This window comes from Topomyia yanbarensis, chromosome 2, assembly GCF_030247195.1.
Source record: "Topomyia yanbarensis strain Yona2022 chromosome 2, ASM3024719v1, whole genome shotgun sequence".
Lineage (NCBI taxonomy): Eukaryota > Metazoa > Arthropoda > Insecta > Diptera > Culicidae > Topomyia > Topomyia yanbarensis.
This window is the reverse complement of record NC_080671.1, coordinates 38,321,258-38,349,243: the sequence shown is the minus strand read 5'-3', so window position 1 is coordinate 38,349,243 and position 27,986 is coordinate 38,321,258. Positions and strand designations below refer to the sequence as shown.

The 27,986-nt window shown below is 38.5% G+C and overlaps 1 protein-coding gene across 3 annotated transcripts in view; it reads left to right on the top strand.

The window, feature by feature from the left end:
* LOC131683067 (disintegrin and metalloproteinase domain-containing protein 10-like) overlaps positions 1-27,986 on the top strand; it is a 229,601-nt gene that overhangs the window by 14,419 nt on the left and 187,196 nt on the right. For 2 of the 3 annotated variants that reach the window (XM_058964891.1, XM_058964889.1), the window contains exon 2: positions 13,096-14,450. In XM_058964891.1, the coding sequence (XP_058820874.1) occupies positions 14,393-14,450 (58 nt within the window). In that variant the 5' untranslated portion in view covers positions 13,096-14,392. Of the gene's footprint in view, positions 1-12,620; positions 12,833-13,095; positions 14,451-27,986 lie in introns of those variants that run through there. The other variant, XM_058964890.1, reaches the window with a different exon arrangement.

The following is a 27,986-nucleotide window of genomic DNA, read 5'->3' as shown; positions in this document are numbered from 1 at the left end:
ATTGTAGTGAGTGATTCTGTCGGAAAGCCCTACAGCACCAGTAGGACAGCTCTCAAAAACAATCAAAAAAGGAACGTTGTAGTCTAACTTTTGTAAAATGTTATGTAAAACGAAACCCCGGCGTAAAAAAGCTTTTGCAAATGTCGTGTATAATAAACGAACGACTATGAATTTGGATACCATAACAGACAGATTTAACCTTAAATTAAGTTCTATGATGGTATAGTTACGTTTTGGCCAGATCGATCCAGTTTCCATTATAGCAAGAACGCGTGACAATGGTTCAACTGCAATGGAGCACAGATCATCCTAAACGAGCTGAATCCATTAAATTTATTGCATAAAGAAAGAATAATGTATACAACGAAAACAAAGAATAAAATTAATAATAATAAAGGAAAATGACATTTAATAAAATCAATTAAATGAGACAATAAAATAGATCAAATGAAGAAAACTAATAAAATTAAATATTTGATGAATTTGATAAACCTAAATTAAATAAATAAATATTTTAAAGCAGAATAAATAATAATAACTGAAAATATAATTAATTGGGCAACAAAATTATTGAATCATTTTAAAATTTAAATTAGAATTTAAAAAAAGCAAAATTATTAAGGCCTGTGAAATTTTTAAAATTAATTAAAAACAAGCGAACGATAAGTAGTGAACGGTGCGGAGGTAAAGAGTGTACCCGTGAAAAATTTCTTGCGCCAATACAAAACTTCTAGCACACATATGACATATTTATATTATATTATATATTTATAACGTCCCAACGCTGGAAAAAGCGTCCCTAACAAAAGCGACAGACAGATATTTTCCTTAAAAAAGCCACAAAAAACGGCCAAAACGTCCGATAATTCAAAACCAAGTCGTTCGATTTATATATGAGGAATTTCAGGAAGATCCGTCCGAAAATCTTTTAGATTTAGATTAGATTCCGATGAAAATTTTCACATTTCACCGGCATGAAAGATTAAACATTTTCAACAGTCAATAAGATTATTTTAACTCAAGAGCAATGTTTTAAAAGGTCGTACACGTTTCTATGTGCAAATATTAAAAAAAAAATCGTCTTGACGTGAATGGGAAAGTTACAGGAAATGTTATGGGCCTTTTGAAAACCCTATTGTTTTTGATGGAGAAACTCGAATAATTTTTGAAAAGGTCTTAATAAAACAAAAAAATTGTTTTGTTAAAACAAAACTGAAAATATCTGGATAACTACTACATTTCAGAAAATTTTCGTCAAGAGTATTTTGATTTTAAATGGTATTCCAAAAGAAAATTGTATTTTTGACTACAAATAGTATGAATTGTAGAAATATGTCAAAAGTTATTGTTGGGAAAACTTTTTTATTGAAAGTTTCTCCATGATCCAAATACACTGAAAACGTTTTCTTACGTCTTTAAAACGATAAACATTACATTGTTGACATTTTTGATGGGGTAACGCAAATAACTAAAAAGGGTTTAATTACACGAATTAATTGTTTTGTCGGAGCAAAGTTTCAAATATCTCGACAAATATCGCCTTTTGGAAGATTTTTGTTTAATGCATTTTGATTTAAAATGATACTAAGAATAATATTTTGTAATAAAATTGCAGTTTTGCGCGTCAATCAGTATGAAATTTAAAAACCTGTATAAATTTATTATTAGAAAAAAAATTCCGATAAGTTCTCCATCATAAAATCACATTCAAAATGTTTTTTTACTCTTAAGGTTTTTGTTGACAAAATATAAAAAAATAAAAAAGTGGGTTTTTTGCTATTTAAATTTTTAACATAAATTTTTGTTTTCGTGAAAAATGGCAAAACATATGTATATATTTTCGTGCAGAAGTATTCAATCCCTATAACTCGTTCTAAGATAGTTTTGCTGTTTAAAATTCATTAATCGAAAATACAGTAAATTGAAAATAATGCGCGTAGAGACGTCTACGTCCTTTTGAAAAATTGCTCGTTTATCAAAATATTGCATTTGACAAGAAAAATCATGGATCTTCATAAACCGAACACAGCAGCAAAGTTTCGTTCGAACCGACGAAGATCATATTTTGCGGTCGGCCGGTTTTTCATGGAATCCCTCATATAAAATAATTAGAAAGCCAATTATAAAGCATATTTCCCTAAAGTTTTTCGCTATTCCGAAGCTGTCTTCATGCCTTATCCACGATGTATAAAGTATGTGGATTGAACGTTACAGCCAAATCTATGACACCGAGATCCTTGACGTGAGAGTGTCTGGAAATGCTCGAGTCGAAGAAATTGCAGTTAAACTGAATCGAATGGCGTTTCCGCGCGAACGTGGCGATTGAGCCTGTCCTCGGGTTTAAAACCATTCTGTTTAGATCATATCAAGTGCTAAAGCTCTCCAGTTCACCCTGAAGAAACTCGGCATCGGTTTTATCCCTTATTTATCGAAAAAATTTCATGCCGGCGAAAGAATGGCGGGGTTCTTGTAATATTGACGTCATTAAAGTAGAGGAGAAATATTACTGGACCGAGATGGCTTCCTTGTTGGATGACGGATGTAGCAGTCCTTAATGTTGATTTGGAGTTGCCTTCTATCGAGGTAGGAAACCTCGAAACCTACGCAGAAGTTGTCCATGAATACAGAGTATCCTGCTGATTACTGTTGAAAACACATTTATCATCAGCTCATTAGGGAATAAATATAAATTCTTGGGATCCAATCCCAATCCGAATTAAGATAATCCGGAATGACAGTTAAACGAACATTCGATCCATATAACGAAATTATTTTCATTGAAATACCTCAAACTTATTCCGAAAGATGTATCATTAATGGGATGTTCAAGCAATTAAGTACCGTTACGAATTTCGCTTCTACCAAATACCGCCATCAAACGAAGCGCGGGTATGAGTATGGTAGCCTTGATCCTACGACCTGGAGGTAAAACAGTTTGATGTTCTACAGGCTAAGGTCGCCGCCTTTGTTGTCCCAAAATCAGTAAACTAACAAAGGTTGCAATCAGCAAAATAAACTGTACGATTTCAGAAATAAATAAAACAATCAAAACTGACACACTCGATTTGGCCAGTCAATAGAGTGACTTCTGATATCAGATTGACCTTGTCGGTGCGGTGTGGTTTGGCGAATGCTTCACCTCACGCCAATTGTCACTATTCTTCGCTCTTGCTATACGTGCTATCGATGATGTGCAAAAATGTTTGGACTGTTTTGAAGGAAAAATATGTCGGTCTTACTGTCTCTGTCTCTGTGAATTGTTCTTCGTGCCAAAACCCAATTTATGCTCTGGAACAGTGGAGTACACCAGCGACGCGGTAGAATGGCTCTGGAATAACCACCACCACTGGGTGCATAAAAAAAAAATACCAATTGACGAATTTGTGGCTCTGAATCGATGGTAGAGCGAGAAAGCAAGCCATTCTATCCTATATTGCTGTTCTCGGAACATTCCGATCCCGAAATATAATTGACTAATGATGCTGAGAAGCAGAACCAACGAGTTGGGTGGGTGAGGGAGGAAACAAACGTGTATTCGATTACGTATATCACTGAAGCAGCGCAGTACGTCTCGAAGATCGGTCATCGATAGACAAGTGGAGACAGGAAAAGACCCAACAGGTAAGCTGTGGCTGAGGGAAGTGCGAAGTAAAAAAGCTAATGGACATAAAGAACAATGAATCGCTTTGTGTGTTGTCTTCGATAGGTCGTTAAAAGCTAATTAGTTGTTTTTTATTGCCTTCTATTCAACGTAGATGTACCAATAGTCGCATACTTCAGAATATTTTTATTAAAAAGTTAATAAGTTTTTTAACTTGATTCGAAGTCTGTACTAATAGGTTGTCGTGCTCAATAACATTACAAAGTCACAAATGACAAATTAAACATTTATCGGTGATGTTAATATGTTAATATTGTCAATGAAAATTTCGTATTTAAAACCGCTTTCAATTACACATTTGAAACCGTTCCCTTATAGGATACATGTATCAATAGTTGTGGCCTTGCTGTTTTATGTATAGATGCAAAATCCCTTGATTTATTATGGGACATGCAGTTATAGGTACAATTGCTCCAATGTGGCGAAAGAGAGATAGGTTAATTGATTCAAGGGAAATCAATTATTTCAGTTATTTTTGAAGAAGCTTTAATAGTCGCATTATTAGTATGATATATTCAGAATAAAATATTCATGACAGTTGGAATTTAGCGTATTATCTACTGAAACGGATATTGGAACATTCACCATATATTTATTTATTACATTTGGTCATTTGTGAAACTGTGTATTGGATCTGCCGAGAAGTGCAGATTAGTTGTAAGGTTTAATAAATATATTGCCTGAAGCTCGTGTATTGACGTACTGTATAAAGATATGGTACCGGTACCGAAAATCCCGGGAATACCAACCCATTTTTATAATGAATAATATAATATAAATGACCTAAAGCTGAAACTTTACGAGAATTAAAATGTCATCATCTCTAGAAATCTATCCAGTAATCACGGGAGCCAAACGACAGACTAATCAATACAATGACGCAAGATAAATACAAATCACGACAGTAAAGTTGTTGTAATTTGTATCCGGTTCTACAATCTGCACTGGACACAAAAAATTGTATGTAGACAATGAACTCATCAGCGACAAGTAAAAAGAATGGGATATATTGTGACAGGAAAACTAGTTTGAAACGATAATAGCTCACATACGGCAAACGTAATGATTGCGTCGTCTTACGCAATTCGAAAGAGAACTTAGGAGAAAATTTAGAATAGTACGTAAGTAACATTGAGAGAGCCTCTTTTTGTTTACTTTCTGTTTTGGTTTATTACGACGTCACTAATTTGCCAGTACATATCGAAAGCCGATGGTTATAACTATAATATTATGCAAAGAGTTGAGTACTAAATGTTGAGATGACTGAGTAATGAACAGAAGAGAAAAACCCCAAAGAGAATCTCTTGTGATTTGCGTGATTTGCGATTTGCTGGCGGTTGGAAAAGAGCAATAAGAGCAGGTTAAACAATGTTCATGATTGCAGGAGAATTGTCGCGATTCTCATAATTTCTCATCCCGTTCTCGTAATGTATTATTCATGAGTTTATTATCGGATTTCTTTCACAGAAGAGCGTGATTTATGTTCGTGATTTCAGGACTTTTATCACGATTTTTGTAAATAACATTCACGTAATCAAGAAATTTTAGTCACAAGTAGCGTGATTCGTGTTCATGATTTCAGGATCCTAGTAACGATTTTTTATCTTTTAGTAATGAGTAGTGTAATTTATGTTCATGATCCCTGTATCTTAGGTACGATTTTCGTAATTTCTTTTAACGTTATCGTTATATTTAAGTCCGAATTAATGTGATTTGTGTCCATGATTTCAGGATTTTAGTCACGATTTTTGATATTTTAGTCACGAGTAGTGTGATCTATGTTCATCCCTCCCCTAGATTAAGGGATGTTTTCATACTTTGCACCAGCCCTAACTGACGCTCAACCATTAACCTGTGTACGCTGGCGTGGCCGACTGGCAGGTCAACGTGGATTGACTTTTGCTGTGGGCCGTGTTTGCAGACATTATTCCACAGTTTAATGGTACTGTTGGTGGACAAGGCGTATAGTCAAGGTCCATTTATCGGTCGACTTCGTTATCGTGTACAGCATAATTAAAGGAATGGAAAAGTAGAAACCAATTAGTGTTAGAGTAGTAATAATTGTAGTTTTAGTACTAGTGTACAATTTTTATGTGCTGGTCGTATGTCTATCTATGTATTTGTTCGTCTGAGTATTTTTGACAGCTGGGTCAGGGAATCGTTGCAGAACTGGCGTATATGATAGAATACTGGGTAATCCTTCCTAGGGTTCGTTGGTTATTTTTTTCCGGTGTTCATTTCGTGTATTCGATTTGATTTATTCGGGAAGATCGGATTGGATAAATTAAGGTACGATTAATTTACCGACGCACGTGAATCATTCATTCCCGGTCACAATAGCATGATAAATTTCTAACATAATGCAATTGTCGTTAATGGTAAACTAATATCATTTGCTGGTGTTTTCATGAGTTCAAGTAGTTTGATTGCATACTACATGTGTTCTTTTCTTCTACCTCACTTTTTGTTATACTTCTATTAGTTTACTTTTCCACTACTCATGTATACTCAAAATAACATTGGTCAATTTATGCACTTTTAATTAATCACTTTTCATCTCTTTTCTTACTCCGAATTTCATTTTTCCTTTTATTACTCTATCTTAAATTAGATTTATTCCACCACTCACTAACACAATCAATTTGTTCCAAACGTACAAACGCTCATGGCCTTTGCGATAACGCCTACAATTTCGCGCAAATTAAAACTCCCCGGTAATTAAGTGAATATTTTAGCACCTATAAATTTACAAACGCGGTCTCAAGAATTAACCCATCGCTCGCGCGATCATGAATCGTTAACGTCCAAACCTTCGGTCCTAGCAGCAGTTGGACCAATCAATAAAAAATGACGTCCATGGCGTCATGACCGGGAACTCTAGTGATGCGGGAAATTCTTTTCTAGTAGCCAAACCGCGCACTAAAATTTAAGCATTAGTTTCATGGCCCGCGCTCGATCATTGAAGAACATATGAGAATATGCGACTGCACGTTATTTTCACGCTAGCAGAAACTATAAACACGTTAACATACAATGCTTGAACTTCGTCCTCGCACATCTACGCCCGCGACCCCACAATCATGGAAACACCACTGTGATTGAGTGAACGTTTTAACACTTATAAACTCATAAATGCGGCCTCATACTCGTACCTACAACCACACATATTCGCGCCATCATAAATCGATCACGACCGAAAGTTTATTACCCTTGACCCATATGCCCATGCCTTCCGTTGGACCAATCGAAAAAATGACACAAATATCCACTAAACAACAAGCTGCACACGACGACATGACCGGGTACTTGAGTCACATGGGGAATCTCACTCTTTTCTAGCATTCAGAACGTTAACATACAAACGCTTAAGATCTTCGCGATCATCCACACACGACAAAGCCCGCGGTCTCGCAAACATGAAAACACACAGGTGATTAAGTGAATATTTTAGCACTAATAAACTTATAAACGCGCTTTCAAGCTGGAATCTACACATGCCCATGTTCGCGCAATAATGTATAGGTCATGTCTGGAAATCTCTTCCTTCGGCTACATGACCTGTAGGAACTGTAGTGATATGGGAAAACTTATTCTTTTCTACTATCAGAACCGTACATTAAAAATGATGTACCGGATTCACGATCCGCGCGCGATAATTCTAGAATACACTCGAATATGCGAATGGCCACATAACTATAAAATCGAATTTATGCACGCAAAGTTACATACACGCTAGTACTCGCGACAAACATTTTAACATACGAACGTTCGAGCTCTTCGCGATGATCATTATGACTAAGTTAACGTTTTAACGTTTATAAATTAACACCGGTCTCAAGAGTGAACCTACACACGCCCATGCTCGCGCGATCGTGGATCTGTCACGTTCGAAAGTTCCTACTCTCGGTCCTAACAGCCTAAGTCAATACAGTCAGTTGGATAAATAAACAAATAACACTAATATCCACTAGACGACACGTTCCATGGCGACAAAAGAATCGAATTTATGCATGCGAAGTCACATACACGCGACAAACACGCTAACATACAAATGTTCGAGCCCTTCGCGATCATCCACGCAATCTATACGCGCGATTTCGCAAACATGATAACACCTCGGTGATAAGGTGAACGTTTCATCACATATTAATTCTCAAACTCCTGTGCGATCATGAATCGATCACTTCCGGAAGTCTATGCTCGATACCAGCAATCTAGGTCCAAGCCTTCAATTAGACCGATTAAAAAAAGCTCTCATATCCACTAGACAATACGTTTTGTGGTGACATGACAGGGAGCTCTAATTATATGGAAGAACTCATTATCTTCTAGTATCTGAACCATGCACCGAAAATTAAATATCAGCTTCACGGTCCGTTAACGTACGCGTTAACGTACGTCAACGCTCGATCTCTTCGCGATGAAACACGCGGTCGCGAAGTCCCTAAGCCCGCACATATCTGAACCGTACAATGAATATCACCTTCAAAATAACGGCCCGCTGCAATTGGTCTTAAGCAGTGTTTTAGTGGATGACATTTCCCGTCTCGTCTACAATTGTAGTGAGTGATTCTGACGGGGAGCCCTTCCGAGAACCTAACTTTACAGCTCCAGTAAAACACCTCTGGAAAAAAATGTCCCAAAACTCCAACTTCTCCTATTTTTCGAGATATATTTCTATTGAAATTCTATAAGAATGTTTCCTTTAAAAAAAGGTATAAACTGTAATTTTCCGAGTGTAACTTCAAAAGATATAGCATTTAAAATATTTTTTCCTCATATTTTCCAATAGTATCAATGTCAAAAACTTAAAGCAAAGTGGGCGGGAATCAGAAATTGTCCAAATGATGTGAAATTTAGCATCTGACCTTAACTTGTCATTTGTCACAATATAAAGGGGGACTCTGAGATTTAAAAAAAAATGCTCTGCTCAAGCACTAACGAATGCCGGAACAACGGAATCTAGGCACAGCGTTCCCGACCGCTATGATGCGCCTACCTAGTATCAGTGATAAAACAAATGACAAAAATCACGAATGCACTATCGTGACTCATAGGTCCAACAAACAATCCAAGACAGTTAATCGGTAAAACCTATACAACATCAATAGCTATTTATTAATTTCTATTTACACACTGTAAATATTAACAAAATCCACGACTCAGTTAAGCTAACACAGTGAGCTGTTTCTAATATTATAAAAAATTCTGTAGATGCCTTTTCCGAAGCATGATCCAATGACGTGCCCACCGACACCGTATGGCGAGGTAGAAGTAGGTATCGCCGAAGATTTGCAAGTCACCAGTGTCGAGCTTCTGACAGCGGGAAAGGATTTAAAAACGAAAAAACTTTATTTCGTCTATACAATGGCTTCCAGATTGCCCTGACGTAAATCCTGTTTGTTCCATTTTAAAGCGTAAAGTTCTAAGTAGAAAATACGTTAGTATTGAAATACTTATAGAAATGTACGATTTGGTTTTGGGGTGTGCTGCGGCCATAATTAAAGTTAAAAGTAGCAATATCGTGCCAATGTCAATGGATTCTGAATTTTGGATTATTTCTATACAATGTTTGCCTTTGAACGAACAAAAAATATTTAAACGTAGCGAAGTTTTAGCCTTCTGAATAAGACGAATTTCGCGCCAACTCGAACAAATGTTGGCAGCACTCTCCAGATTTTAATAAAACCTTTTGTACATGAGAACTTTGCCACAAAAAGCCACTTTTGCATACTTTGATTTTCCAAAAATGATCTAGACTGTCTTTTGAAAAAGGTCTAACTTTTTTTACCAAATTTTTTCAAATGGCTGTAGTTTAAAAATGGCAAATCATACAAAAAATGTTGTAGGAGTGATTTTTCACAAAATTACTCAAATTTTTGAATAAAAATATTGAAGAAATTCTTCATCGACTCATGCACTGAAAGAAATCGATTTTAAAAATTTAAATTTCGTGCACCTACTCGTCAAGACCATTCCGAAAATACCCAGTCAGTCTAGATTCTAGACTGTGAACTCTGGGCTCTGCACTCTTCACGCTGGATTCTGGACACCGGGTTCGATATTCTGTGCTGTGGACTCTGAACTATGGTCTCTGGGGTCTTAATTCTGGACTCTGTAATACAAAATCTGGACTCTGAAGTCTGTACTCTGGAATCTGTACTCGGCATTCTGGATTCTGGACTATTGGCTCTGCCCTCGGGATTCTGGATTCTGGGTTCTGGTCTCTGTACTATGGACACTGAACTTTAGATTCTGGACTCTTCACGCTCATCGCTGGATGGTGGACTCTTGGCGCTGGCCTCGAATTTCTGTACTATGCACTCTGGACTCTGCACCATGGGTTCTGATATCTGGGGTCTTGGTCCTTCACTCGGGAATCTGAATTCTAGGCTCTGAACTTTAGGCTCGGCACTCGGGTCTCTGGATGGTGGACTGTGGGCTCTCTCCTCGGGACTCTGGACTCTAGTTTCTGGTCTCTGGGTTCTAAACTCGGGACGCTGGGCTCAGTATTTTGGTTTGAGGACTCTGGTCAATGGACTATAAACTCTGGTCTCAGGGTTCTTGTCTCTGGACTCCGAGCTCTAGATTCTCTTTACGCTGAGTTCTAACTCTGGACTCTCGCCTTGAGATTCTGTGTTATGGACTGTGGATTCTGACCTCTGGGTTCTAGGCTCTGTGCTCTGGAGTCTGAAATCTTGCCTCAGTATTTTGGGTTAAGTACTTCGGGCTCTGGATTCTGGTCTCATAGCTCTGGACTCTGGCCACAGTAATTTGGGTTGAGGACTCTGGGCCCTGAACTCTGGACCCAGGATTCCCGACTCTGTTCTCTGCACTCTGAACTCTGGACTCTGCATTCTTAACTTTGGATTCTGAGCTCTCGCCTGGAGATTCTATGCCGGGGACTCTGAATTGTAGACTGTTGTCTCTGAGCTATGGGTTCTGGGTCTTGATTCTGGACTTTGAACTGTGGACTCTGATCTCTGGACTATGCACTCTGCACTCGGGACTCTAGATTCCGGACTCCGGACTCTTCTCTCCTCGGGACTCTGGGTTCTTGTCGCTGGGCTACAGAATCTAAACTCTGGATTATCGAATCTGTACTTTGGAACCTGGACTCTAAACTCTGGTCTCATTTTTTTGGGCTACGGGCTCTGGGCTCTGGATTATGTGCTGAGGACTCTGGGCTCAGTATTTTGTGATAAGAATAAGATTCTGGTCTCTGGGCTCTGGACTCTAGGTTTTGGACTCTGGGCTCTGTCTTCGGAACTCTGGGTACTGATCGCTGCGCTATGGACTCTGGACTTTGCATTCTCGACACTGAATTCTGGATTCTGGACTCTAGATTCGCCTCAGTATTTTGGGTTAAGGACCCGCGACTTTGGATTCTGGTCTCTCTCCTGTGGACTCTGGGCTATGGAATCTGGAGTCTGGGTTCTCTCCTCGGGATCCTGGGTGGAAATACGCTGAGAAAAAATCAGTTGGAAAATGAAATTTTTTTTTCAAATGCCTTTTTTTTCTTGAAAGTGCCCAACTCAAATTTTTGACGGTAGTTAGGGAACATAATTATCTTGGAACAAAATTTCATCCAAATTAAAGATGTTTTTTTTTGCAAATCGACTTTAAATTTTTAAAATCGTCTTTTTTTCAGTGTAGGAGTCAATGAAGAATTTTTTCAATATTTTTATTAAAAAATTTGACTAGTTCCGTGCAAATCGCTCCTACAATATTTTTTGTAGGATTTATCATTCTTAGACTATAGCCATTTGAAAAAAATGGTAAAAAAAGTTTGACCCTTTTCATAAAGACTGTCTTATTTTTGGAAAAACAAAGTATGTAAAGTGGCTTTTTGTGACAAAGTCTTCATGTACAAAAAGTTTCATTAAAATCTGAGAGGGTGCTGCCAACTCTGAACACGAATTACGGCAAAATTCGTCATAAGTAACACTGCATCTCAGCCAGTTTGGATTTATCCAACCCTCTGGCAAGGCTATGACGATATACATGGTTTGACAGTAGTCAACATATGATAGGCGTAGCTGGCCAAGCCCATGCTTTACTTCGGGTTATTTTTGATATTTACAAGAGCAGGTGTTGACTAGGAAAAAATGGCCGCATAGCAAGACCCTAGATTGATCGTCTAACATGCCCCAAGTTGGTGTCAATTACTGTTGAGATGAATTCGAAACACCGAAATCCAGCTTTTCTACTTTAAATTGTCATGAAAGCCAACTAGCTTTTGGTTAATTAATTGGTTTGACTACGATTAGTTTTTTCTCTTGACAAACATGTTTCGAAAATATAGATTTTCAGCATGAAGCCATAAATCTACAAAATGTCATCTGTATATGGAACGACACCCGCAGAGAAATTTTTTTCTATGGACTACGAATTTTACAATAAGACCCGTTCAAGAGCGAATGTTTAGTTAAACTACATTTTACTCGTATATCTATAAAGTTTAAAATAATAATTGTTATTAGACTTACTCCTAAATACGATGGACTCAACCATTCCCTCGAGCGGACTCACATGCTTCTCTGGCAGACACATCGGAATTCCCGAACATTGCACGCAGAAAATCCGTCACTCTCGGTTCTTTAACCCCCTTCCATACCATCCCACCCACCCACACAAGTTTCCGCCGTCGCTCTTGGCTGCTGCCACAACCTCCGTCGAAAAAAAGAAAAACATATGACCAGCACTCGTCGAAACACTGACTGGATGGGTATGCTGTAAGTAGGATAGTTCTAGCGAGTTGTCTTGGTATGCCTACCAGCATGCATGCATGCATGCACTGTGATTATCCTCCCCTGTTCCGGTATGTTCGTTTGTGTGCCGAAACATGTTTCCACTTTATCCCGGTTCGCCTGTAGTGGTGCCGGAATCATTCCAGTCCTAACTCCACTGGAAGGAGCCTGCGCAGTGGCTCATCCAGCACACTTTTGGTCCTGCCTGAGAATCATAACGCTGCGATAACAAAGGAAAGGAAATTTGTTGACGAACTCTTGAACTCATCGGGGGTTGCATGCCACGGTTCGTTGGTGGCAGTATTTCTTCTGGTTCCAAATTGTTCAAGTGAGTGGGAATAGGGAATTATCAGGACAGTTTCCAAGTCGGTTGTTTTAGAGATACAGTAAAAGGTGCAATATCAGTTGAGGTGTCCCCAGGGTAAGTTAATTGGTAGCTGGTTTGGTTTTGCTGATTCGAAAACAGTCAGCTGGTGTTATTTCGTTGTTTTCCGAGGGCAGGTCGCGCAAGATGGAAACTGGTCGCCCTTGTGGATGTGAAAAATGTACTAGAAATTAATCCGGTTCGAGGTTATTCCCAAGTTTTTGTTTAAATTTATGGTTTCTTGTTTCTTTTCAACAATGTCTGGTGCGTAGATTGATATAAATAATAACTTTTTTTTCCTTATTCTCATCTCGTTTCAGAACTTCCAGCCGAGGATCCGCTAGTATGTGTGATGGTATTGGTGGGTTTATCAGAAATGTCGTCCTTCGTGAAAGGCAAAAAAGGATGCTGTGTGTCTTTGTTCAGTGAATGAGTGCTGCGACGCCAGAGCTAGTAGTTGTTAGTGAAATTCCTGCTAGGATATACAAAGTCCTTTCAGCGTGGGCCGCCCGAAGTGATATCAAATATTGGTAAAGTTTAAAGTACACAGTCTCGTGCATACGCAATTGCGAATGGTGTTAAAGTGGAAAGCAAAAGTGGCATATCCTTTGATCTTGTGCTAAAGTGAGAGTGCAAATAATGCGTTACAAATCAAGCATCTGAATGCCTGGATCCACCGGTTAGGCTATTTGTTATTAATTTTACATGCTTTTATTTGCCCCGCTTCCAAGTGTAGCAGCAGCAGCAGCAGTAGTTTGTCGGTTTTGCCAATTTATAGTGATAGTGGTGAGATTGTGTTGCTTTCCGACAGCTATCCAACAACTGCTTTCGATTCGAGGGAAAAAATAATACAAAATACTCGATTAATTTCGTGCCACTCGAGAGCTCAGCCAGTGAAATTTGTGCATCCAATTGTGTTCAACACCTCTCGACCAGTGAAGGTCTCAGCCGACTAACCACAATCTACCGCCACACGAAGGGTGGAACTACACAACTCTTGGCCGGATAATGCATGCCCAAATGCGCCGTGATTTGGTTGGCTGCATTCATTGGTGATAACTCATTCATTACTTGACTGGGGTTGTCATCATTACAGCTGCACACAGAGTGAAGTGTTGTCTGTAGTTCCTGTTTTTTTTTCATCCATCGGAGTCATTGAATTCGTAATGTTCGTCGGCATCACAATAAATATGAATCGCATGAAAAGTACCCAAAGTGAATAGTGAAAATATCGTCATGAAAATTGTGAAAAAGTTATGCTCTGATTTGAGATAGAAGCAGCACAGTTTTGAAACTTGAGTACAGTGGTCGAAGTTTGCAACTCAATAGTACTGACGACAGAGCCAATCCGCAGTCCGTTCACTCCGAGTCAAATCAGAGGGGCGGCCACATTTGTTTATTATTTCGCGTTTTGATTGCTGCTGGGCGTAGAGTGAAGAGAGAATCAAAATACATAGTACAGCAGCAGCAGCAGCTAACAACGTTCGGAAACATCTACACCAGGTTCCGTTTCGCGCTGCCTGGCAGTGAAACCCCCGGTTCGTCTCTGGGTGTTACAGGCAGGTAGCAAACGGGGGACAGCGGTGTGGCGGCAACGGTGGCAGTATTGTTTGGAAAATGTTTCTAAAATGTGGATTAATCGTTTTCACTCTTCTCGTCATCGACATCGAAAGTGGTGAGTACGCGAGCAGCACTCAATTATAATAATAATAATGAACAATATTTTTTTATGGCGGGCCAAAGCTCGTAGATGCGAGTTGTTTTTGAACACATAATCAAATTTAAAATGATGAAATATGTGTATTTGTTTTGGGTGTGGTGAATTTTTTGTATCCGCAAAGGGTTTACTGACACGGGGCAATCTGATGGTTATAAATACACAGCGTGGTCTGAACGCAGAATGTGTCACGTTTCTGGATGACGAAATAAGGAAAAGGGGGAACTATCTGCATTATCATCATTCGAACACCATTGTAAAGAAACATTGATGAAAAATTATTTCAAGAATTATCGGTAGCGGGACGCACTTCTCCAAACCTCGATTACATTTTCTTCAAAATATCTTTTTCATACTCAGCATTTCGTTATGTTTACGAGCGATATACACCTAAGTGTTGGAGGAGTGACTTAAAATCATATTTGTCGTTTTATCCATATAATTATTTTCTACCACTTAGGTTTATTCTAGAAAGTTTGATTGGCAAATTACACAACAATCCTGAACTGACTCATATGTTTTCATGTCAATTTTGGAATAAACACGAACTTTTCTGTAAAAATAATGAATACAGTGAAGAAACGTTTTTATAGGACTCCTTAATGATATTTAGGCTGACAAAAAGGGGACATCGACAAAATCGGACCCAAGCAACATATTTTGTATTGAAAAAATTTCAACAACTAATAATAAAACCAAATTACGTGTAATAATCCAGCTGCGGTGAACATATTCTGAACTATTTCATCACAAAAAAAGCCCCAAGGCGGAGTCTATTTGTAACATTGGCACTTCTTCTTTTCAGCATTTTCTCTTCACAACTAATTTACGACAATTTTTTAGGTGTGATTAAAGTACTTGAACTTTAGAAAAATGCAGTTTTCTAGGGTGGTAGTGCTAACTTTACTGTAAAGTTAGCACTACTATACCAAATTTTTTAAAAAACAAATGCGACAAATTTTTGGATTTCACAACTAATTTTCGACAATTAAGCGACAATTAATCCATGTGTCATACTTCAGTTTATCGAAAGTGGTAGTGCTAACTTTATGCACATAACATGTCATGATAATCTAGAACTAAAGCGGTACTTTGAAAATCTATTTTGCTACCTAGTTTCAAATGAGAGGCTGAGAGCAAGAGTGGGTTAAAAATTCGCTGCGAGCAAAAGCGGTATACGTTTTATTTAGAGCAAAACCGGTTTAAGTACCAGTCAGAGCAGAAATGGGATAAAAAAACCTTAGCGCAAAAGTGGGTTAAAAAGATATACCACTTTTGCCCTAAGAGGATATATATTCCATTTTTATTCTAAGAATGTTTTCAAAAATGATTTATTACCAATCAGGGAAAACCATCATCAATATGGGTATCATTTGAAAGGAGGTGGTTAGTAGATATGGGAAATCGATAATTACGCCATTTTGAATTCCAAGATGGCGACTTCCGGTTACCACAAAATAGTGAGAACCACCATCAATATGGGTGTCATTTGAAAGGGGATGGTGAGCAGACATCGAAAATTGACCATTACCGCCATTTTGAAATCCAAGATGGCGACTTCCGGTTACCACAAAATAGTGAGAACCACCATCAATATGGGTATCATTTGAAAGGAGGTGGTTAGTAGATATGGGAAATCGATAATTACGCCATTTTGAATTCCAAGATGGCGACTTCCGGTTACCACAAAATAGTGAGAACCACCATCAATATGGGTGTCATTTGAAAGGAGGTGGTTAGTAGATATGGGAAATCGATAATTATGCCATTTTGAATTCCAAGATGGCGACTTCCGGTTACCACAAAATAGTGAGAACCATTATCAATATGGGTGTCATTTGAAAGGGGATGGTGAGCAGACATCGAAAATTGACCATTACCGCCATTTTGAAATCCAAGATGGCGACTTCCGGTTACCACAAAATAGTGAGAACCACCATCAATATGGGTATCATTTGAAAGGAGGTGGTTAGTAGATATGGGAAATCGATAATTACGCCATTTTGAATTCCAAGATGGCGACTTCCGGTTACCACAAAATAGTGAGAACCATTATCAATATGGGTATCATTGGAAAGGAGGTGGTTAGTAGATATGGGAAATCGATAATTACGCCATTTTGAATTCCAAGATGGCGACTTCCGGTTACCACAAAATAGTGAGAACCACCATCAATATGGGTGTCATTTGAAAGGAGGTGGTTAGTAGATATGGGAAATCGATAATTACGCCATTTTGAATTCCAAAATGGCGACTTCCGGTTACCACAAAATAGTGAGAACCATTATCAATATGGGTGTCATTTGAAAGGGGATGGTGAGCAGACATCGAAAATTGACCATTACCGCCATTTTGAATTCCAAGATGGCGACTTCCGGTTACCACAAAATAGTGAGAACCACCATCAATATGGGTATCATTGGAAAGGAGGTGGTTAGTAGATATGGGAAATCGATAATTACGCCATTTTGAATTCCAAGATGGCGACTTCCGGTTACCACAAAATAGTGAGAACCACCATCAATATGGGTGTCATTTGAAAGGAGGTGGTTAGTAGATATGGAAAATCGATAATTACGCCATTTTGAATTCCAAAATGGCGACTTCCGGTTACCACAAAATAGTGAGAACCATTATCAATATGGGTGTCATTTGAAAGGGAATGGTGAGCAGACATCGAAAATTGACCACCACCGCCATTTTGAAATCCAACATGGCGACTTCCGGTTACCACAAAATAATGAGAACCACCATCAATATGAGTGTCATTTGAAAGGGGATGGTGAGCAGACACCGAAAATTGACCACCACCGCCATTTTGAAATCCAAGATGGCGACTTCCGCGGTTACTACAAAATAGTGAGAGCCACGATCAATATGGGTGTCATTTGAAAGAGGATGATCAGCAGACACCGAAAATTGATCATTACCGCCATTTTGAAATCCAAGATGGCGACTTCCGGTTACCACAAAATAGTGAGAACCACCATCAATATGGGTATCATTTGAAAGGAGGTGGTTAGTAGATATGGGAAATCGATAATTACGCCATTTTGAATTCCAAGATGGCGACTTCCGGTTACCACAAAATAGTGAGAACCATTATCAATATGGGTGTCATTTGAAAGGGGATGGTGAGCAGACATCGAAAATTGACCATTACCGCCATTTTGAAATCCAAGATGGCGACTTCCGGTTACCACAAAATAGTGAGAACCACCATCAATATGGGTATCATTTGAAAGGAGGTGGTTAGTAGATATGGGAAATCGATAATTACGCCATTTTGGCGTATTGGCGACTTCCGGTTACCACAAAATAGTGAGAACCACCATCAATATGGGTGTCATTTGAAAGGAGGTGGTTAGTAGATATGGGAAATCGATAATTACGCCATTTTGAATTCCAAAATGGCGACTTCCGGTTACCACAAAATAGTGAGAACCATTATCAATATGGGTGTCATTTGAAAGGGGATGGTGAGCAGACATCGAAAATTGACCACCACCGCCATTTTGAAAATGAAAGTAGACATCGGAAATCGACAATTAGGCTATTTTGAAATCCAATATGGTCACTTCCGGTTACCAGAAAATAGTGAGAACCATCATAAACATGGGTAACGTTTGAAAGGGGGTGTTTAGTAGTAGCCGTTTTAGATCCGATTTTCTTTCACTGCAAACATTACATTGCAACAACACGGTTTTATGCCTAAATGATCGACAACGACCAACCTGCTCTCGTTTACAACATATGTACTCGATGGATTTACTGACGGATTTCGAACTGATGCTATTCACATGGATCGGTTCGGCCTTCGACAAAATCAACCATGATGTCGCAATAGCGAAGCTGCACAAACTCGGTATTCATGGACAACTTCTGCGTTGGTTCCTCGATGGAAGGCAATTCCAAATCAGCATTAAGGACTGTCTATCTGCACCATTCTTCACTACATCCGGCATCTCAATAGGTAGCCATCTCTGTCCATTAATTTTCCTCCTCTACTTTAATGACATCAATATTAAATTACAAGGACCCCGCCTTTCTTTCGCCCATGATATGAAAATCTTTCGACAAATACGGGATAAAACCGATTCCGAGTTTCTTCAGAGTGAACTGGAGAGCTTTAGTACGTGGTATGACCTAAACAGAATGGTTTTACATCCGAGTAAATGCTCAATCGTTACGTTCACTCGGAAACGCTATCCGATTCAGTTTAACTACCATTTATTCGACTCGAGCACTCCAAGACACTCTCACGTCAAAGGTGGTGGAGTCATCATGGAGGCAGCACCACACACTTCATACTTCGTGGATGAGGCATGAAGACAATAAAGATAAAACAACCCAATGCAAGAGCATGGGAGGTATGAGCCTAGAAGCGCAAGAGCATGGGAGGTATGAGCCTAGAAGCGACCGGGCCCACTATATGTTGGATACTGTCAACGTCTGTACATCAAGATACGGATGCCACCCCCTGGATAAGAATGATCGACCCGCGCGAAATTAAAATTTTGTGATTTGTTTCTCGCATCAATAAAAATATTATATATGCAATTCCATATTAATTTTAGTGGTTTTAAAATAGGTTATATGAGGACAAAAGCGAAAAAATGCTAATTTTCAATAAAATTGCTTTTGGTTCACTTCAATCCATTTTTGGGTTTATTAATATTCCTTGGATCTTCAAATTTTAAAGGTGTATGAAATGACACCCATACTGATGGTGGTTCTCACTATTTTGTGGTAACCGGAAGTCGCCATCTTGGAATTCAAAATAACGGTAATGGTCAATTTTCGGTGTCTGCTGATCATCCTCTTTCAAATAACACCCATATTAATGGTGGTTCTCACTATTTTGTGGTAACCGGAAGTCGCCATCTTGGATTTCAAAATGGCGGTGAAGGTCAATTTTCGATGTCTGCTCACCATCCTCTTTCAAAGGACACCCATATTGATGGTGGTTCTCACTATTTTGTGGTAACCGGAAGTCGCCATCTTGGATTTCAAAATGGCGGTGAAAGTCAATTTTCGATGTCTGTCCCTTTCAAATGACACCCATATTGATGGTGGTTCTCACTATTTTGTGGTAACCGGAAGTCGCTATTTTGGATTTCAAAATGGCGGTGAAAGTCAATTTTCGATGTTTGCTCACCATTCCCTTTCAAATGACACCCATATTGATGGTGGTTCTCACTATTTTGTGGTAACCGGATGTCGCCATCTTGGATTTCAAAATGGCGGTGAAAGTCAATTTTCGGTGTCTGCTCACCATTCCCTTTCAAATGACACCCATATTGATGGTGGTTCTCACTATTTTGTGGTAACCGGAAGTCGCTATCTTGGATTTCAAAATGGCGGTGAAAGTCAATTTTCGATGTCTGCTCACCATTCCCTTTCAAATGACACCCATATTGATGGTGGTTCTCACTTTTTTGTGGTAACCGGAAGTCGCCATCTTAGATTTCAAAATGGCGGTGGTGGTCAATTTTCGGTGTCTGCTCACCATCCCCTTTCAAATGACACCCATATTGATGGTGGTTCTCACTATTTTGTGGTAACCGGAAGTCGCCATCTTGGATTTCAAAATGGCGGAAATGGTCAATTTTCGGTGTCTGTTGATCATCCTCTTTCAAATGACACCCATATTGATGGTGGTTCTCACTATTTTATGGTAACCGGAAGTCGCCATCTTGGATTTCAAAATGGCGGTGAAAGTCAATTTTTGATGTCTGCTCACCATTCCCTTTTAAATGACACCCATATTGATGGTGGTTCTCACTATTTTGTGGTAACCGGAAGTCGCCATCTTGGATTTCAAAATGGCGGTGGTGATCAATTTTCGGTGTCTGCTCACCATCCCCTTTCAAATGACACCCATATTGATGGTGGTTCTCACTATTTTGTGGTAACCGGAAGTCGCCATCTTGGATTTCAAAATGGCGGAAATGGTCAATTTTCGGTGTCTGTTGATCATCTCTTTCAAATGACACCCATATTGATGGTGGTTCTCACTATTTTATGGTAACCGGAAGTCGCCATCTTGGATTTCAAAATGGCGGTGAAAGTCAATTTTCGATGTCTGCTCACCATTCCCTTTCAAATGACACCCATATTGATGGTGGTTCTCACTATTTTGTGGTAACCGGAAGTCGCCATCTTGGATTTCAAAATGGCGGTGAAGGTCAATTTTCGATGTCTGCTCACCATCCTCTTTCAAATGACACCCATATTGATGGTGGTTCTCACTATTTTGTGGTAACCGGAAGTCGCCATCTTGGATTTCAAAATGGCGGTGAAAGTCAATTTTCGATGTCTGTTCCTTTCAAATGACACCCATATTGATGGTGGTTCTCACTATTTTGTGGTAACCGGAAGTCGCTATCTTGGATTTCAAAATGGCGGTGGTGGTCAATTTTCGATGTCTGCTCACCATTCCCTTTCAAATGACACCCATATTGATGGTGGTTCTCACTATTTTGTGGTAACCGGAAGTCGCTATCTTGGATTTCAAAATGGCGGTGAAAGTCAATTTTCGATGTCTGCTCACCATTCCCTTTCAAATGACATCCATATTGATGGTGGTTCTCACTATTTTGTGGTAACCGGAAGTCACCATCTTGGATTTCAAAATGGCGGTGAAAGTCAATTTTCGATGTCTGCTCACCATTCCCTTTCAAATGACACCCATATTGATGGTGTTCTCACTATTTTGTGGTAACCGGAAGTCGCCATCTTGGAATTCAAAATGGCGGTAATGGTCAATTTTCGGTGTCTGTTGATCATCCTCTTTCAAATGACACCCATATTGATGGTGGTTCTCACTATTTTATGGTAACCGGAAGTCGCCATCTTGGATTTCAAAATGGCGGTGGTGGTCAATTTTCGGTGTCTGCTCACCATCTCCTTTTAAATGACACCCATATTGATGGTGGTTCTCACTATTTTGTGGTAACCGGAAGTCGCCATCTTGGATTTCAAAATGGCGGAAATGGTCAATTTTCGGTGTCTGTTGATCATCCTCTTTCAAATGACACCCATATTGATGGTGGTTCTCACTATTTTATGGTAACCGGAAGTCGCCATCTTGGATTTCAAAATGGCGGTGGTGGTCAATTTTCGGTGTCTGCTCACCATCCCCTTTCAAATGACACCCATATTGATGGTGGTTCTCACTACTTTGTGGGAACCGGAAGTCGCCATGTTGGATTTCAAAATGGCGGCAATCGTCAATTTCCGATGCCTATTGACCTATACGGATCCTATATTACACGATTTCTAAGGCATCGAAAAATTTAATAAAATTTCATTTCCCACAAATCCGAATAAGAAAATTCTGATTCTTTTCTTAGCGCAAAAATGGGTTAATATTCTATACCAGTCTTGCCCTGAAAATTTTGTCGAACCATTTTTGCGCGAATTAATATTTGATCCACTTTTGCCTGAGGTGTGATGACTATACCATTTCTGATCTAACAGAATATTTTAACCCACTTTTGCTCTGAACAAAATTTTAACCCACTCTTACTCTCAGCCTCTCAAATAGAGTTCATATTTTCAGTGTTGGAATAATACGATGTTATTTTTCGAAAGATAATATTAAACTTTTGGAAACAAACATTGTTTTCCTCCATACATAAATTTCACCGGCGCGTCTAGATTTACTGTGAACTTTTCAATTTTGCCTTTATATTTTCAATGCGCCCTCAAAGAAAATCAGAAATGGATGAAAATATAACTATTAGATAGAGCATTCCATGCAAATGACGCAGTTTTCGATTGCGCCTACCAATATGCAATTCGAATATGGCGCGAAAATGAATGAAGCAAAATGAAAGCATCATGGCCGCCTTCTCGTTTTGGCTGATTCGTTGACAGAAGAAAAACAACAAATACAGATGCATCGTTGACACCTTCTCGTTGTTGCAAATTTGTTTTGTTAAAATGTCGGCAAGTATTTCAAAAGTTTGCAAGTATTTTGTTCTTTAATATAATACTTATTGCAAACAAACACTGACAGCTGCTCTACACTATAGTATTGAGTTACTTTCAACTAGCAGTTATCAAACACAACAGGCTTCACCTATTAGCAACAAACCGAGGTCTGAAAAATGCTTTCATACTTTTCTACAACTGAATAGGTAAAAAAGTTTTCTTAGACTTGTTACATATGTTGCTTGGGAAATATATTTGTTTTTCTTTTTGCTTTTCTCATATAGAAAGGTTATGCAATCACTCTGAAAATCGTCAACGTAATCCCGGCACAAATCCCCGACTATGTACGGGGAACGTGCCATTTGAGCCAATATATTCTGAATCCCGGCCCAGAGGGCCGAGTGTCATATACCATTCGACTCAGTTCGTCTAGATCGAAAATTGTCTGTGTATGTATGTATGTGTGTGTGCGTATGTGTGTATGTGGAGAAAAAATGTCACCTCTGTTTCTCAAAGATGGCTGGACCGATTTGCACAAACTTAGTGTCAAATGAAAGGTACAACCTTCCCATCGGCTGCTTTTGATTTCTTTTATTGATTGGACTTCCGGTTCCAGAGTTACGGGTTGAAGAGTGCGGCCACACAGCAAATTCCCAAATAAACTGAAATGAAAAAATTTCAAAGGAGAGAGCAAGGAAAAATTTCAAAATCGAATTTGCATTTTTGATGTCAAATGACTTTACAATGCATGAAACGTTGAGATTTGATGAAATATCAAAATAAAATTTTTTGACAAAAATTGACTTTTTTGGCATATTTTTGCCTTTCTCATATAGAAAGGTTATGCAATCTCTCTAAAAATGGTCAACCTAACCCCCCTATTTTTTACCTATAAAGGCTTGGGTAGGAGTATGCAATGAGAGGTTGCTACTTTAAAATTAAAACCTTTTTAAAATTTCTTAACAAGTTGAAAATTTTCGGCTGGGTTCGGACCCCCCGGATCATCCTCCTTGATCCGCCGCTGGTTTCAAGCGATGTTTCAGTGTCGACACATAGTATCTCAATATCTTTCCCTTTTCATCATTGTATTGAACATAACCAGCCATGGAATCGTAGTCTGGACAAATGAGAAAGGCACAATTGCACCACTAGGTGGATTTAAACAAGTTTTTATATAAAAGTTCTCATAACTTTGAAACGAAAAGAGTTTATTAGTTGGTGTTTTAAAGGAAACTGTGCGCTCTAAAATAATCTTCAAGTTATCCAAAGGGTACTTTAGCGTAAAATAAAAACTACAAAAGTTTTAGAAATAAAAACGTTTTTAAAGAAACACCCTAGAGCTTACATTTGGAGTTCTCGTGTAGTGGAAAATATAAAAGCTAGTGCTTGCATGTCTTCAGCAAATTTGTCTAAAATGTGTTGCTCTTCAATTTCATCGAAGACAGTAAAGCTCTATCTCGAATCGTTAAAAAGTTCAATTTTAAATATTGCTAAAATTAAAACCAGCCTACCATCTGTTTAAACAAAAAGAAAGGCCTTGCAAAGTACAACAACTTTGCGATACATATTGTAAGGCTAAGTCATTTTATTTTACTAAAAAGTTTAAATACCTGCTAAATTTACATTCTGGACCACTGTGCACTGTGCGTAAGTTACTTGCCAAAATTGGCCTCAAAACAATTAAGTGCCGTCAGGAATGTTATGTAGTCTGCTAGCGACTGAAGTCTTCTAGAACAAACCTAAGTGATAGAAATTTAATGGAGGAAAAATAATTTTGTCTCTATCAATATATGAATATACCTCGTTCAAATACTTAGATGAATAGTAATATCTTCAAAGTTACTCAAAATTAATCGTTTTATGAGGTTGCAAAACATATTTTATTGTTGAAAAAATGAAAGATAATAAGAAAAATTATGTTGTCAGCAGATTTAGATGCGCTATTAAATTCCATAAAACTTTGCTGAAGACGCCTAAGAACGAATAGACCATCGAATACCAGTAACTTTGGCCGCCTTTTTAAGATTATAATCACTGTGCAATGTACCGTATGCTTGCGGATTTAGCACGCAAGGAACTAGTCTTGAACGCGTCATGTGGACTTTGGCATGATTCCCACGAACACCGTTGGAGAACACCTTCAAGTCTCCAATCCAACGGATTCCTCCTCCTCTTCGTGTGATCGTGATCACATGATTTTTGCAGCATATTTTTTGTTCAGGTGATATTTGTCGACTTAAACTTTATTTCAAATTATTTCACGAAAAGACGGTCGGACACGTCAATACTTACAATCAAGTGCTATGGTATTAAATATCTTTTTACTTCCGAGAATTACACAATTCGACACCACGGCAGTAATGCGAGTAAGATTTATTTTATTCTGCATACAATGAACTTTTTTATAACTGGTTATATGACACGGTTCAATGCGTTAGCTAAACTGAACCGTGGGTCTTCTATGCTTTCATAATATGTAACGATAAAAAATCAACTAAAATATAACTAATAATCTTGTAGACGTAGTTTGCTGCTGCGTATTGAGGTCATTTTTCTAAGCACTTCAATATGATCAGTGTTGTTCACTGCAACTTGTTTCTTGTTCTTCTGAAATCAGATAGTAAGAAATCGTTTGTGTCAGTCGCGTTATCACCACACGAACCAGAGATATCCAAGTATTCTTTTTAATACTGCACCTTATTTCGAAATCATTTTTACATATTGTCTGGTCTAGTGTACGGTGCTGGATCGTGTAAGCACTCTTCGGTTAAACATTCATATATGCGAAGATCTTGGTTTTTAAATCGAGTTGGATTTTTTTTGTCTGTTTAGAATTCATCTTGTCAGTAACTAACATCAACTTGGGGCCAAGTTAGACGATGTATCTGAACTAGTGCACAAATTATTCAGGCACTTAATACAAACAGTTGCACAGCACATGTAAACGCCTAAAGCAACTTGCTAGTTCCGGGAGGCAAAGACAGAGGCGCTGATTCGCTTATGAGAAAGCGATAACCTACTCTTGTTTGTTTCAGCTAGGGAACCAAACTTCTGGCACTAATCAATATTTATTCTCTGAAATGAAAAGATGGATTAAACTAATTTGTGCATAAAGGGCAACTCCTAACTTCAATTAAGTTGAATTTTTGCGTTTCAAAATCTTGGTTTTACCGATGTCATATTCGACAATACGCACTTACGCACATGATGTAGCTGTATATTGGTCATCCTCGAAAGGATTTCACCTGTAGTAACTGTGCACTGTAGGCAGGGAAGTACCATTAGGAAAAAAATCCATCTTCCCGGGTTTTTATTTTTGAGCTTCACCGGGCTTTTTTTTACAAATCATGTCCATCCAGCCAAAACATGTTTTTTTTCGCTTTGTTAAATCTATGGCATCATATAGAAAAATGTAGCTTTGACAAGTTTGTTTATTATAAGTCAGCAATGTTTGGGACATTGAACAAATATCGATATGATTTTTATTCTGCTAGTTACTCAACCCATATATATTCGGTCAAAAGTAGAACAACCTGTAAAACGCGAAACAAGCAGAAATAAAGTAGAACTCACTTAAATTGCAATCTGAATTCTTTCGACACCAACTACATCAGTAACAGCAGAAAGATTTTTTAGCATGTTTAGGTGCTCTCACAGTAAGAAACGTAATCGGTTCATCGCGGAAGAAAGAAGAAGTATGTTAGAAAGCTAACATATCTCTCAATCAACTAAAAAAATTGCTAAGCAATATGGAAAGGGTGTTCAGACAATGACTTAAGCGTTCACGATACATCAGACTATTCAGATTCAAATGAAAATTAATGGCAAAAGTGAGCATAAATTAAAAAAAATCCTTGAATACCAATAAATAAACCTAAAGTATCTCAGATTTGCAAAATACCCTATCTTCTCTCAAAAAAACCGTTTTATGAATAATATAAATCCCAATTTGGTACATAACAGACTATATGTTTAACACGAGTTTGTTTAAAGTCGATCGAAACTATATTTTATCGTAGTTAATTTTTCATGGTACACTAATTTCCTTACGCAGCAACTGTTTGTGCAGTTGATAAGCAACAAAGTGATAGTTAGAATCCATTGCCTACTCGATTGATAGCCAGAGCGGAGCCCTTCTCTCCTTTGCCCTGTGCAAGATGAGAAGGTAGACTGGAAATAAGTATTACATAGAAGCGAATGCTATTTGTTGTTTATATTATTCGATTATAGAACTGACTCGAGTTAATGATAAGTATGTCTTGGGACTGTTTTGCACCCACGTTTAATAAAAAAAAGTTTGGTAGATTAGTTGTTCAACTTTATTTAGAAAAAGCATAATAGGTCACTAAAATCTCATTAAACGAGCCAGGATCTCATATATGGAATCCAACAATCCAAGAGTCCATAAATCAACTAATTTAGTAATCAAAACAAATTTAATGAATCGCAACAGTTCGCTTTCTACCTCTGTCCGAGACGGAACTATGAACAGACCAATTCGATCGAGCAGTCTACGGCCTGGATTGGGAGCATGGGATGTTTCTAGTGATTTTGAAACACTCTAAAATGTTTCTAATATTTGAAACGTAAGAACATACCGGAGCATAACTAATTTATCTGCCGCATCCAAGTTATTTGAAATAGTTGTGAGCACTGTCGTACATTCTCTCACAAGAAGCTACCGATCAACATGTACGATCTGTAAACACAATTCTAGCCGATTGTACATTAATCTGCATTTCGCGGATGGACGAAAAGGTACAATGCAGTGTACATCCGATCTGACCGAGTCGATGACCTTAAGGCTATTCTTAAGTATAATATCACGGACGTATCTTCATTGGCAAAATTTTTACTTACGTGGGAGTTCTATGTGCGCAGCTAAGTTTTTGCGAACAAATCTGAAGTCTCACAGGGCAGCAACATGGGACCTCCACTGCCTGTGCTGTTCTTCAATAATGCTGCCCTACTACTTGGTGTTGAATGCTAACTGGTTGACGCAGATGATTTGATGCTGTTCCTTTTAGTTTGCTATATCGATGACTACGCCCATCTGCAAGTGCTTCACGTTAGCAACCTCGGCGACTTGTTGGATGCTAAACTAACGTTCAATCCGCATCAGTCGGCTTTATTCGAAAAAAAAAACAATCCGATAGATCGGCTATATTTCCAATTCGGTCGGGACTTTAGGGTTGCTCACTGTTTGAAGGCGTTATATTGGTCGCTGGTAAACCCATCACTCGAACATGCATGCCTGATATGGACTTTGTACGACTCGCATTGACCTTCCCTGGCGGAATCCCGTGGAATTACCACCGTAGCCGTATCGTTGTCGTCTGATTGGTCTTGACTCACTGGAACTACGTAGGAAAACCCAACGCGCAGTATTTGTAGCAAAATTATTGAACAATGGAATAGATTACTCGGCGATAATGTACCTGCTTGACTTTCGCGCCTCGCAACGGTCCGGTCCCTACGATCTACTGGCTTACTCCAATCATGATTTCGAATGACGTTTGGACTCAACGAACCGGTAACAGCATGCAATATAACTTT